This window comes from Notolabrus celidotus, chromosome 16 (genome assembly GCF_009762535.1).
Source record: "Notolabrus celidotus isolate fNotCel1 chromosome 16, fNotCel1.pri, whole genome shotgun sequence".
Lineage (NCBI taxonomy): Eukaryota > Metazoa > Chordata > Actinopteri > Labriformes > Labridae > Notolabrus > Notolabrus celidotus.
This window is the reverse complement of record NC_048287.1, coordinates 16,654,204-16,669,324: the sequence shown is the minus strand read 5'-3', so window position 1 is coordinate 16,669,324 and position 15,121 is coordinate 16,654,204. Positions and strand designations below refer to the sequence as shown.

Sequence of the window (15,121 nt, the reverse complement as noted above, 5' to 3'; positions counted from 1 at the left end):
CAGAACTTCGACATGGAGGGACGCTTTACGGCAAAAAAACAGGAAACATGTCTGAGCTGGTGTTTGACACCATAGCGACATAGGTAGAAACATACAACTGTTTGGCAGCGAGAAAAGAGGCATTACGAGAGTCAGAAAAAATACGTCTGGATGAAAGTCACTGCAGCAGTCAACAGCATGGATTTGAAATCTGAACACACACACACACACACACACACACACACACACACTCACACTCACACTCACACTCACACTCACACTCACACTCACACTCACACACCCACACACCCACACACCCACACAATAAAATAGTCAGGAGTAAAACAATCGTCTTCATTGTAAGTACTGTCATCAATCACATCCTTCTTAAAACAAGCCCAACCTATTTCAAACGCTAAAGTTTAGTTCAGTTTCCTCTGGTGAATTTACATATTTGTGTTGTTCTGTTTAAATCACCAACAATATTTCCTATAGAGAGTTAACTGTGCACACAGGAGTGTTGCTAAGTACTCAAAGCTTCGTAGATTTTTAAAGTGAATCGTTAAAAAAAACACATTTGTTCTAGGAAGAAAGCAGCTGACAGCTCGCACTGCTCAATGTCATTTCAAATGCATTTTACAGGATCGATAGAGAGCGAAAATTAAAATACATTTTAGGTGTCATATCTAATTTAAAGATCTAAATATTAATCTTTGATCCTCTGTATGTATGTCTAATAATGCACTGTACAATACGTGCAAATTCTTCTCACAGCAGATTTACTTCGCTGCACCGTGCTTCACACTAACATGAAAACCTGCGTACACAGACTGAGACCTGGCGTGGGATTCGAGTCTATCCTCCGCCCACGTTCAAAGTGATAAATGCCGACCTTTGTATGGAAATGGTCGTAAACCCTGTTTGACTTGAGCATGTTTGATAAATGAGGGCCAATGTCTCCAGACTAGAGCACAGTCGTCAGTTAAACATAACCATATGAATAATATATCCACTGAACAGAAATATTAAGCAATTTCCCTATTACTTAAGCATTATCTGTCGGGATAAATACCACACCAGAGGGATGGTCTGACTTGGCATCACTGCACTCTCCTTTCTGTGTACTGTTGATGTCACTTCTCCTAGTTCAAGTTCTACATGAAATATTTCAAAGTAAGCAATCAGTCTCCAGAGTCTTCTGTGACTAAGTGTTGGCAAAGGGTTTTGACCTTAACTGCCCTTTTGGGTCTTAACCTTCACTGGCCTTTTGAGTCTTGACCTTTTGGGTCATCCCTCTTTTCTTCTTTAAGTCATCATTCTTGACTTTATTGGATAGGAGGAAAAGTGAGGAGTAGAGAGTAAGGGACGGTCAGGGTTCAAACCAGGGACTGTTAAGGCTGATTTATACTTCTGCGTCAAATCAACGGCGTACCCTACGCCGGGGGTCCACGTACCTCCCGTACCTACGCAGAGGCCTACATACATAGCTGACGTGCACCTCCTCCAAAATGTAACTGGGCATAGAATCAACGCGGGCCGCAAGCCCTGTGATTGGTCCACTCAGCGGCATTGTGTTTCCCGCATTTACAGGACTTCCGGGATGCTGCATATCAGCCGTGTATTTCCTCTTCTCCTCTCTATTCTTCATGTAATCATGTCTGTATGATAAACAGCAACATGTATCAGCTGTAGATTATCATAACACGTTCTGAATCGCTAGTCTACGGAGTCTTCAGTGATGAAGTGTTGGCAAAGGGTTTTGACCTTACCTGGCCTTTTGAGTCTTAACCTTCACTGGCCTTTTGGGTCTTGACCTTCACTGGCCTTTTGAGTCTTGACCTTCACTGGCCTTTTGAGTCTTGACCTTCACTGGCCTTTTGGGTCTTGACCTTCACTGGCCTTTTGAGTCTTCACCTTCACTGGCCTTTTGAGTCTTCACCTTCACTGGCCTTTTGAGTCTTAACCTTCACTGGCCTTTTGGGTCTTGACCTTCACTGGCCTTTTGAGTCTTAACCTTCACTGGCCTTTTGAGTCTTAACCTTCACTGGCCTTTTGAGTCTTGACCTTCACTGGCCTTTTGAGTCTTGACCTTCACTGGCCTTTTGGGTTCTTGACCTTTACTGGCCTTTTTGGTCTTGACCTTCACTGGCCTTTTGAGCTTAACCTTCACTGGCCTTTTGAGTCTTGACCTTCACTGGCCTTTTGAGTCTTAACCTTCACTGGCCTTTTGGGTCTTGACCTTCAAAGGCCTTTTGAGTCTTGACCTTCACTAGCCTTTTGGGTCTTGACCTTCACTGGCCTTTTGGGTCTTGACCTTCACTGGCCTTTTGAGCTTAACCTTCACTGGCCTTTTGAGTCTTGACCTTCACTGGCCTTTTGAGTCTTAAACTTCACTGGCCTTTTGGTTCTTGACTTTCACTGGCCTTTTGGGTCTTGACCTTCACTGGCCTTTTGGGTCATGACCTTAACTGGCCTTTTGGGTCTTGACCTTCACTAACCTTTTGGATCATCCCTCTTTTATTCTTTAAGTCATCATTCTTGACTTTATTGGATAGGAGGAAAAGTGAGGAGTAGAGAGTAAGGGACGGTCAGGGTTCAAACCAGGGACTGTTAAGGTTGATTTATACTTCTGCGTCAAATCAACGGCGTACCCTATGCCAGGGGTCCACGTAACTCCCGTACCTACGCAGAGGCCTACGTACATAGCTGACATGCACCTCCTCCAAAATGTAACTAGGCGTAGAATCGACTCTGCCCGCAAGCCCTATGATTGGTCCACTCAGCAGCATTGTGTTTCCTGCATTTACAGGACTTCCGGGATCCTGGACATCGGCCCCTCATCGGCCATGTATTTCATCTCCTCCTCTCTATTCTTCATGTAATCATGTCTGTATGATAAACAGCAACATGTATCAGCTGTAGATTATCATAACACGCTCTGAATCGCTAGTCTCCAGAGTCTTCTGTGACTAAGTGTTGGCAAAGGGTTTTGACATGACCTGGCCTTTTGAGTCTTAACCTTCACTGGCCTTTTGGGTCCTGACCTTCACCGGCCTTTTGGGTCTTGACCTTCACTGGCCTTTTGTGTATTGACCTTCAATGGCCTTTTGAGTCTTTACCTTCACTAGCCTATTGGGTCTTGACCTTCACTGGCCTTTTGGGTCTTGACCTTCACTGGCCTTTTGGGTCTGGACCTTCACTGGCCTTTTGAGTCTTGACCTTCACTGGCCTTTTGAGTCTTAACCTTCACTGGCCTTTTGAGTCTTAACCTTCACTGGCCTATTGAGTCTTAACCTTCACTGGCCTTTTGAATCTTGACCTTCACTGGCCTTTTGAGTCTTGACCTTCACTGGCCTTTTGGGTCTTGACCTTCACTGGCCTTTTGGGTCTTGACCTTCACTGGCCTTTTGAGTCTTGACCTTCACTGGCCTTTTAAGTCATAACCTTCACTGGCCTTTTGGGTCTTGACATTCAATGGCCTTTTGAGTCATAACCTTCACTGGCCTTTTGGGTCTTGACCTTCACTGGCCTTCTGAGTCTTGACCTTCATTGGCCTTTTGATTCTTGACCTTCATTGGCCATTTGGGTCTTGACCTTCACTGGCCTTTTGGGTCTTGACCTTCACTGGCCTTTTGGGTCTTGACCTTCACTGGCCCTTTGGGTCTTGACCTTCACTGGCCTTTTGGGTCTTGACCTTCAATGGCCTTTTGAGTCTTGACCTTCACTGGCCTTTTGGGTCTCGACCTTCACTAGCCTTTTGGGTCTTGACCCTCACTGGCCTTTTGGGTCTTGACCTTCACTAGCCTTTTGGGTCTTGACCTTCACTGGCCTTTTGGGTCATCCCTCTTTTCTTCTTTAAGTCATCATTCTTGACTTTATTGGATAGGAGGAAAAGTGAGGAGTAGAGAGTAAGGGACGGTCAGGGTTCAAACCAGGGACTGTTAAGGCTGATTTATACTTCTGCGTCAAATCAACGGCGTACCCTACGCCGGGGGTCCACGTAGCTCCCGTACCTACACAGAGGCCTACGTACATAGCTGATATGCACCTCCTCCAAAATGTAACTAGGCGTAGAACCGACACGGGCCACAAGCCCTGTGATTGGTCCACTCAGCAGCATTGTGTTTCCTGCATTTACAGGACTTCCGGGATCCCGGACATCGGCCACACATCGGCCATGTTTTTCATCTCCTCCACTCTATTCTTCCTGTAATCATGTCTGTATGATAAACAGCAACATATATCAACTGTAGATCAACATAACACGCTCTGAATCGCCATGGAAAAGTAAACAGAGATCGTAACGGGGCCGGAAGGAGGTGACTGGCTATTAGAGAGACCACACTGCCCTCAAGCTTTTCGGCGGAGTATTGCTGCGTGACACAGACACATCGACACACAAGTATGTGGTGCTCATGTCTGCGTCAGCCCCTGCTGCGTAGGGGAGATGCAGAAGTATAAATCAGACTTTACTCTGAAGACTTCAGCCCCGGTAAATGTAGCTCACACTTAAACCACTAGGCCAACCAGCACATCTTCTCTCATTTCCCTACCCTTTTAGCTGTGAATATACTTGACAAGACATCAGGGTTTAACTGTTAGCACTTCCAAAGCCTGGTTTATATCAACCCGACGCTGTAGCCCACCCGTAGGTCGGCATGGCAATGTTTCAGTGCAGTAGCTTTGTCTGACATGCATCTCCTTGAAAAATGTAACACAACATGACTTCTGACTGTCTCACTCAATCTGCCCTGTGCTGATGGATGCGCCGTGCGCAGTCTTGAGATCTGCTGTGGAAGCCTCTGGATTGATAGAAATGGAGCAGAAACGCAACAGAGTGGAGTCACTGGAACCACACACATATTGACTAAATCTTAAACCTATCTGATGCATCTGAAATGCACTATAACCTTTACAGGTGAACTTAATTACACCTTTTCTAAACTTTTGAATGCACATGTCCAATATTGTTCAATATTTCAGGACTTATTACATAACATGCTGTACTCTAACACAGTGATTAACCACAAAAATCACAACTTGTCTGACTCTGTTATTGACCCCTAAATGTTCTGGTTCAATAACAATGTCTTCATCATGCTGTTCACATTTTGACATCATGAGACCAAGACCACACCTAACAATCAATCAACAGCCTGAGTCGTCGTGTAGAGGGTCGTAACCCCACACCCCAGAACCTCAATGGGCCTCATTCACCCAGATTTTTCTTAAATGGACTCTTAAGAAGGTTTCTAATAGAAGTCTACATCAGATTCATAGCAGTTCTTAAACTGTAGAGTTGTTCACGCCTGTGTTCTTAAATTGATGAACAAAATGCCAGGTCCTCATACGTTTGAAGCTCGTGCTCGGTGTTCCTAATTAATTAGCATCGATATACGCCCCTAAATGCCCATATAAGGGCATGACACTGCAATGCCACATACAGAAATTGCACAGGCTTGTGAAAGTAAAGAGGAGAGACATCAGGAATACGAAAATTAAATGAAACCAATCATGCACTGGACTCCAAAATTTCTTGAGACAGACGAGACTTTTCTCAACTGTTTGTCCAAAAATGTTAACGATTGGACAGTGACTTTATTCTTAAAACTGTAGCTATACACCATATACCCAACAAGTTAACACTGGCATATAAGCACTAAAAGGTGCGTAAGAGTGCTCTGGAGTGTTCTTAGATTTTGTTCTTGGCTACGAACAAATCCCAGATAAGAAAACTTAGGGGAATGTTAGAATCTTCTTAAGTGGGTTTTAAGAACATATTTGTTCTTGAGAACAGTTTGTGAATGTGACCCAATGACCCGAGGGCAGCCCTTCAAGAACAGTGGAATGCCATGCCTCAGCAGACAATAAGTTGAGGGTTTTTTTCTCAGCTTTATGCAGCACATATCATTTGCAATGCATCTCCATTGTTGTGGGGGGTTTTTTACAATGTGATCCTAATTTGCATAGTCTCAGTCAATTTCATCTCATGGAAACTTTTTGGGCCTTTGCAGCAATATAGCACTTGTTATCACATTAATCTGCTATTTCAGAACTTGTGCAAAGCAACCCAAATAGCATACATTGAGAAAACTTAACATTTGTTATCACAAAATATATAGAATCTGTAGCAACTAGACTGACAAAAAAAACAAACCAATGACAGCAAAGGAGTATCAAAAAATATCCACAAGCTGCTGTATTAGTCAACATGGAGGCTGGGGCTGACCTCTCCAGGTTCCTGTCTTTTTTTCCTTTAGCCTGGTCTTCATCTGGATGCCCTTTGATGGGAGTGACAGTCTGAGAGCCAGTTGTGTTGAAAGACCCTGGAACTCTTGGTCGAAATGCACCTTATATGGGTCTCCCACTTCAGGTCAAGGGAGATGATAGTGCCCAGGAACCTAAGGGACTCCACAGTGGCCACAGTGCTGTTTAGGATGGTGAGGGGGGGAAAGGCACAGGGGGTTTCCTCCTAAAGTCCACTGTCATCTCAACTGTTTGGAGCATTTGATGCAGGAAGGAACCTTGCACTGCTCCAGTGATCTGTTGAAGATCTAGCCAGGTGACACCTGGTCTGCACAAGCTTTCAGGTAGGCAGGTGAGACTCGGTCTAGACCTGCTGTCTTCCTGGTCTTCGGTTTTCTGAAGAGCCGGCAGACATACTCTTCACAGATCTTGATTGCAGGTTGAGCGTCAGAAGGGGGAGGGGCTACAGGGGTTGCTGATGGCTGAGTGGGGAGATGGTCTGAGCGGATGTTGGGTGTTAAGTCCCTTTCAAACCTGCAGTAAAACTGGTTCAGGTTGTCAGTCAGTTGACTCCCTACACAGGTGGGAGATGATAGCTTGTAGTTGGTTTAGTTCTTCAGGCCTCTCCACACTGATGCAGGGTCGTTAGCTGAAAGTTGTCTCTTCAGCTTCTCAGAGTAGCTCCTCTGATCTCCTTTGTCAGTGTGTTTCTGGCCTGGTTGAACAACTCTACATTGGAGGTGCAGCTGTAGAGATGGTGTCCACATTCAAATACCTGGGCCTGCACATCTCCACGTGGGTCACCAACACAGCCAGCATTATAAAGAGGGCCCACCAACACCTGTACTTTCTGAGGAGACTGAAGCGGGCAGGCCTCAGCCCTGCCGTCCTTACATCTTTCTGTGTGGAGAGCACTCTGACATCAACCATCACTGTTTGGTATGGGAACTGCTCTGTGGCTGTCAGGAAGGCGCTGCAGTCAGCTCAATAAACTTCAAACAGCTGCCTCCCTTCCCTGGAGGACATATGTCAGCAGACCTGAGGTAGGGCATGTTATAGAGGACCCCACCATTCTGACACATGGTCTCCCCTCAGGCAAAAGGCTGCACAGCCTCACAGCTAGAACAATGAGGCTTAAGTGTTGCTTCTTTCCAGAAATCATGAGACTTGTGCATTCTCTAATCTAAGTCTCTGACCTAAGTCTGGCCTCAGCATTTTGCTGCTGAGACAGCATACAAAGAGCTAAGACAAATCATATGATTGTTAGAAGATTGGTAAAACACAACATAATTTCAGTCAGAGTATACATACACACTCAAAGAGTTTCCATCTGCGAGGGTCTGAATATGCCCCAGTGTATTGAAGTATCTGATATTCAACCACATAAGATTAAGTATATGTTGCTAGTCTGTGTTGTTTAAAATAAGTCCAGGGACCCACAAGAATGAGTTACAATAGTAGGCTCCAGAAGTCTCTAGGAATGGCCTTAAAAAAGATCACCTTTGACCTAGGCAAATATATGGTTGACAGTAAACAGTTGATGTCATTGTAAATGCTCAGAACAAGGCGTCCATAAAAAGGAGTCAAATAGCAGCTAACTTGAAACTTGTGTTGAAGAGCCCATATATGTACATGTTTGAAGGACACCCTCATTCTAATTTGAGTGCACCTTCATAGTATTTAAGCCAGAACGTGGAGATAGAAGGTAGGCGACTTCATCTGGCCCGGTCGTCCTCCAAGCAGTCGCGATGCTTGTTACTGATGCTGATGCTGTTTGATTGTAATAAATCTGATTACTATCCAAGATGGCCAGTGTCACGAAGTTCATTCTACATCTACACATCACGGGCTGTTAAGATACGACAGTATTTCAAGACATCACACAAAATTCCAGGCCTGAAAATCTGGAATTCCTAATAAATACAAAGATCCTTGATTTATCAATACTACATGAAAACAGACGGATGTGCAAAAATCTTGCAACACCAGTGGCATGATATAAACATCATCACTGCTGCTCATTCGCCGACTGGGAATTTTCTCTATTATTACCTGCCATTCTTAAATAAGAATTTTAACAGAAGGGGTCAGCAGGAAAAAAACAGCTTAATTCATTATCCATTTAAATTTCAAAATAAGGAAAGGGACCATTCCTATTCCCCAAGGCAAAAGGCGACATCTTCAATTATCTATTTAGTTTGACCAACTGTCCAGAAGCCAAGGAGCATTAATTTACTGAATAAATTGCAGAGGGCCTCATTCACCAATATCTTCTTAAGATTTTTCTTAAATTAACTCTTAAGGTTTCTAAGAAGTCTATGTTGGATTCATAAACGGTTCTTAGGTGTTCTTAAATTGATACTTCAGTTCTTAAATTGATAAATGCCATGTACTTGTAAGTTTAAAGCTTGTGCTCAATGTCCCTGACACTGCAGGGCCACACCATAGACTGTATAAATAATGGACATAGAATCCTTGACGTCACCCATCTGTTCTCAAGCACTGTTTTGAAGCCTATGGTGCCATATTGGCACCATAATCGTTTTGGAGGAGCTCTGAGGGAGGAGGGGAGGGGTTAGACAGAGTCATGAGGACATGCTACATTCAAATTCATGCTAGTTTTCCGGGCTTACCAACCCTAGCTTTAACATTTTGAATGGAACTTTGTTGGGATTGCATTTTTGCTAACTTTTGAATGGGTTGGGTCGGGGGATGAGTAATATTTAACTCAACATTCATGTTTTTGTTCTTCAACGAAAGAATTGATGGTTCAATACAATTTTAAATACATGATAAAGTTCTACTTACAAACAAATCTGTTTTAACTGTATTATTTTGGATGGATTTCTGCTATAACAAAACATACTTATGCTTGGATATGATACCTTTCCATTAAATTACCCTCAATTCCAAGTTAATTCACATTAATTCCCATGGAAAGTTTCCAAATTGGAATATTTCAAAAATTCCTAAGCTTAACTTCCCATGGAAATTTACTGGAAACTTTCCGGAAATGTCCACCCCTATGCAACCCTAACGATACCCCCACATTTAACTAAGATGATAAGCCAGAAAATAAAACCTGTGCATGTTGGCATGTGATGTCACCTAACAGTATCTTATAAGGGAGCACAATTGTGTATGACGGAAGGTTCTCGTGCCCCTCCCAAAAAAGTCATTTGCATCACCATATTAAAACCTGATTAAAAAGCTTGCTCACGTAATGTGTCTTTATTCTGTCGTATCTTAACAGCCCGTGATGTGTAGATGTAGAATGAACTTCGTGACACTGGCCATCTTGGATAGTAATCAGATTTATTACAATCAAACAGCATCAGCATCAGTAACAAGCATCGCGACTGCTTGGAGGACGACCGGGCCAGATGAAGTCGCCTGCCTTCTGTCTTCACGTGCTGGCTTAAATACTATGGAGGTGTACTCAAATTAGAATGAGGGTGTTTTCCTAACACACCCAAATATGGACTCTTCAACACAAGTTTAACATTAGCTGCTATTTGACTCCTTTTATGAGCGCCTTGTTCTGAGCATTTGACAGAGAAGTCAGCTGTCATTGTCAACCATATATTTGCCTAGGTCAAAGGTGATCTTTTTTAAGCCCTCCCCAGAGACACCCGGAGCCACTGTGCCGTAAAACATTCTGTTGGACAAAATTGAGTAAACATGAGATACTTCAATTCTAACCTCTCAAACTTTAAATTTGGCATGCACGCAGTCTCACTTTGTCATCTAAGGTTAACTCCAAGACCTGTCAGGTGAAGCTATACTAACGAGGCAAAATATAAGACAGAAGTAGAAACAAATCACATGCATCACACAGTTACACAAACCACCAGTAAGATGAAAAAAGAGAGAGGTATGCACCTGACGCGACGCATATCCAGAAACACACGGTTTTCAACAAAATGAAACTATACCACAGTTGAACACCACTCAGTTTTCCAAGCACATTTTCTCATTGTTGCACACTTTTAACAGGACTGAGACACATTTACTCACCTGACAGCCCAGGCTAATGTTCTCCATTGTCAAAACTGACTGCTATACGTGCCAAAAACTAAGACCAATTCTCTGCACACAGGAAAAGGCTGGAAAGTAATATTGTCACTTGCAGAACACCCGGCTCTTCTAACATGTCTGCAGGGGGAAAAAACACTCCAATCGTTCACTACCAGCTTCTGTCCAACATAGGAGGTAATCTGGAAAACGTGCGTCTGTTGTTGCCTCCTCTTCTTGTCTGCCTAACAAGTTGCAGCTGAGCTGTGGAGCTCAGGAGAGAAAGGACGGTCACTCCTCCCCTTTTGTATATGGAGCGCCGTTTGTTAAATTGCGCACACATGGAGCGATGCCTGTGAGCTAGTTCAGGCAGACAACTCGAGCTGCAATGCCATACACGTCACATGTCCCACTCTCATAACCAGGGGCGTTGCTAGGCATAAAGCTCTACTGGGGCACAGGTCCCCTACTATTTCCCCTTCCACACACACATGAAGTATCTGATATTCAACCACATAAGATTAAGTATATGTTGCTAGTGAAGTATCTGATAGCTAATAAGTAACTGACGTAATACAAGTCAAAGAGAAACCTATGTTGCCCCAGACATTCAAGGAATTTTGGTTGAGACCCCCTTCCAATTTAGTGATATGCATGGACAAGTTTTGTAACCATTAGGCTAGCAGAGCCCAGGAGGGTAAAATAGATAACTAGAGATCAAGATAAGTTTGGGCTTTGCAGTAGGCTATGTCATTGGCTCAAAGACCTATAAAAGGTGCTGGTCAACAGCATTCTGGGAGTCAGCAGATTTGCAGAGCTGTTCTCCCAAGCATTCCGGGTGCTTGTTCGATACTGGTATTGTTTTCTTGTAGTAAACGTATTACTATCCAAGCAAGTCAGTGTCACGAAAATTCCTTCTGCATCTACACATCACGGGCGGTCAAGATACAATACTAGTCTGTGTTGTTTAAAATAAGTCCAGGGACCCACAAGAATGAGTTACAATAGTAGGCTCCAGAAGTCTCTAGGAAGGGCCTAAAAAAGATCACCTTTGACATAGGCAAATATATGGTTGACAATGACAGCTGACTTCTCTGTCAAATGCTCAGAACAAGGCGCCCATAAATGGAGTCAAATAGCAGCTAACTTGAAACTTGTATTGAAGAGTCCATATATGTGCATGTTTGAAGGAGACCCTCATTCTAACTTGAGTGCACCTTCATAGTATTTAAGCCAGAACGTGGAGACAGAAGAGAGGCGACTTCATCTGGCCCGGTCATTGTTAGAATAATTGTCCACTCTGTATATAGGATTATCATACTGTCTAAATCATACTGTTTTAATCATACTGTCTTTCTCATACTGTCTGAAATGTTTTTATAAGGAGAAGTTCATTTGCAGATGAAACCAGTTTGAACTGTTCTGGATAATCATGTTTTTCATAACTATGCTGTATAATCTACTTCATGTTCTTTGAAGTTTGAGTTTAAGCAGGAGTATCCAAGGACGAGTCAAATGAAGGAGGGCAGTGTGCCCCGTGATGGACCGTACCTGCACAACACATACACATATAGTAATGACTAAGCAATGTTAGTGTGTGTGTGAGAAGCCTCAAAACCCCTCCCTTTATGCTTACTCGCCACTATTGTAACTAGGGCGTTCCTATTCCAATAAAAAGAAAGGTTTGCAAGAGAAGGATCAGAGTTTAGGGAAGAGTGTAAACCTTCTCTTGCTCTCCTTGCAAGTATCTTACATGCTAACTGATGTCTCTTGTTTGATTCTTTGTTGATAGATGTGTCTTTGAACCTGACAGTCATCCTCCAAGCAGTCGCGATGCTTGTTACTGATGCTGATGCTGTTTGATTGTAATAAATCGAATTACTATTCAAGCTGGCCAGTGTCACGAGGTTCATTCTACATCTACACATCACGGGCTGTTAAGACACGACACACACACACACACACACACACACACACACACACACACACACACACACACACACACACACACACACACACACACACACACACACACACATTTTATGGGCAGGTGTTTTCTCGTGCCCTCTCAAGACATCCAGAGCTTTTTTCTAGTTAGTGAAACCAGTACTCAGAAATGTGTCATGTTTCATGTGTTTACCAAACATCCTATATGAGAAACAAAAAGCTGCATCTCTATTTACAGAATATTATAACCAGGGAAAGCTTTCAAACCATTGTGAATTTAATGATGGGTTTTTTTAACCCAAAGCAGTGCTGGGGATAGTGGGACTTCACTTGTTTAGGAATTAATGAATGTATGGGAAACACTGCGGTGGATGCAACACATTAACAACTGCGCCTAAAGTATTTTCCTTTACCTCCCATGGCCAGTCCGCCCCTGATACTGGAGCACAGCTCATTTATACTGAGGCACGTGCCCCAGTAAAAGGGGTCTGGCGACGCCCCTGCTCATAACCATCATCCAATCCTGCCCTCTGCCTCTCAAATGGGCGGTCTATTTAAACTGGGAAAATCTCCCATCTCTCCCTCTGCCTGTCAACGCCTCTGCTGCTGCATGCCTATTGCTGATATTTTCTTCTTCCCCACCGTCTCCCCAGCATCCACCTGCAGGCTCCGGGGGGTGTTTAGTATGTTTTGCTCATCACTCCTTAATGTCTGCATGTAAACTTATCTGCAGGGAGTGATGAGGCCGGAGCCTGGGCGCCAAACATGAATATGTATTTGCTGCTACAATAAACAATTTAAACGCAATTGTCTGACTGAACTAAAATAACAGCAAAATTTCTCCACATTTAGCTCCAAAACATCTCTGAAAATATCACAACCGGTCACAACACGTTTTTCAGTTTTTATCACATTTATTTTTCTTGCCGCAAATATATTTAAGATAATAATACTGTTAAATCTAAATCCGTAATCTAAATCTAATTGTTCAACGTTAAATCTAAATATTAAATATCAATCTAAACATTAAATATAAATGTTTAATGTTTAATCTAAATGTTAAATGTTGCTCTGCGATCCTAAATATTTAGCTGATATGCAAATTCACACTGCCGCCTGGCGGAAATAACAAAATAAAAGCTTCATAAAGTGATACAGACTTAGCAATAGCAACTTAGCTTGTCCGTACCGGGCGGCAACCTCCGGTCTAAAAAAATGAGTCCAAGTGCTAAAAACTGCAGTTCATCGAGGATCCGCTTGAGGCTGGCTCCGGATGTACCAGAAACCACATACACACCAATTCAAAAAAGCCGATCTTTACAGCAGAAATAAACATGTTTACAGGCTGGTACAAAAGACGAGTGTAGTCTGGATAGCTCATTTCTCTATCGGTACACACTGTACGGGGGTGAATGTTTTTTCTAACGCGGCAATTTCAAAGATATTTAGATTACGAGTCTTCCAATGAGAGGCACAGCTGACTTGATTGACAGGCGGGAACACTGTAGCTGTTGGCTAGGAGGCTCAAAGCCCGCCTCTTTACGTCACACTGGCTTGACAGCAGCAATATGGCTGCCGACTACGATTGGCCTGAAAACAGCGCTTCAGAAACAGATGGGTGACGTCACGGATCCTACGTCCATATTTCATACAGTCTATGATACGTACCATAGACTGGGTCAGTATTGTCTCTGAGCGTTGTGAAACCCCTTTGTGGCCTCCAAAACTGCCTATCCAGCATTTTTACGGCAGGCAGTCTGGCTATAACCTGTAGGAGTCAGTACTGACAGACTATGATTGGGATATCTGTATCGCTTTATGATGCTTTTATTTTGGTATTTCCTTTAGGCGGCAGTGTGAATTTGTATTGGGCACCATTAGTACCAAAATAAGAGCTTCACAAAGCGATACAGATATCCTTACCATAGTCTGTCAGAACTGACTCCTACGGGTTCTACAATTCTACAATGACTGGGGGGAAAAACCTTAGTAAGTGCGACAAAGTGCTTCAAGTTGATCTAGCCAGAAGAAGTGCCAGGTTTGGTTTTTTTTTGGTATTTTTTTTTTTTAAAGATAATGTAGCCATAGCTAATCACAACAAATAATTCAAGTCAACAATATCATTCAACATTCAACAGCATTCAATATTCAGCGCTAAATATTCAATAAGAGCTGGGTTTTAGTCCTTCTGATTCATTCTACCCCTGAGGACAAAGAGGAGAAGGGTAGGGTTAAGTGTTTAAGTGTTCCCTGAACAGTTGAGTCTTCAGACATCTCTTAAAAGTAGAAAGGGACTCTGCGGATCGAAGGAGTTAGGTAATTCATTCCACCAGTTGGGAACAACAGAGGAGGAGAGTCTGGCTAGAGATTTAGAGCCATGTTTGGCTGGTGAGCACCAGGCCTCTTTCACAGGCAGAGCGTAGTGGACGAGAGGGAGTGTAGACCTGGATGAGGGATTCCAGGTAGGCAGGAGCCGTTTTTGTCACTGTTTTGTAGGCCAGAAGAAGAGCTTTGAATTTGATTCGAGCTGCTACTGGAAGCCAGTGAAGAGAGATTAACAGCAGGGTGGCTTGCTGTTTTGGGCAGGTTGAAGACCAGATGTGCTGCTGCATTCTGGATCATCTGCAGAGGTTTAAATGTACACACAGGGAGGCCTGCTAGAAGAGAGTAGCAGTAGTCAATGCATGAAATCACCAGGGCCTGTACCAGAAGCTGTGTGGCCTGTTGCATCAGGTAGGGTCTGATCCTCCTGATGTTGTAGAGGGCATATCGACAAGACCGAGCAATTGAGCCCACATGAACCTTAAAGGTCAGCTAGTCATCAATCATGACACCCAGATTTCTGGCAGAGTTCGTGGGCACAAGTTGATTAGATTCAAGCATGACACTAATCTGTGGTTGAACGGATGGACACGCTGAAAAGACAATGAGTGCA

The 15,121-nt window shown here is 43.4% G+C and overlaps 1 protein-coding gene across 3 annotated transcripts in view; it reads right to left on the bottom strand.

The window, feature by feature from the left end:
• The window catches only part of LOC117827761, a 45,988-nt gene extending 35,406 nt beyond the window's left edge, over positions 1 to 10,582 (bottom strand). For all 3 annotated transcript variants that reach the window (XM_034704524.1, XM_034704523.1, XM_034704525.1), the window contains exon 1: positions 10,243 to 10,582. In XM_034704524.1, the coding sequence (XP_034560415.1) occupies positions 10,243 to 10,269 (27 nt within the window). In that variant the 5' untranslated portion in view covers positions 10,270 to 10,582. The remainder of the gene's footprint in view (positions 1 to 10,242) is intronic.
• Positions 10,583 to 15,121: the final 4,539 nt, after the last annotated feature.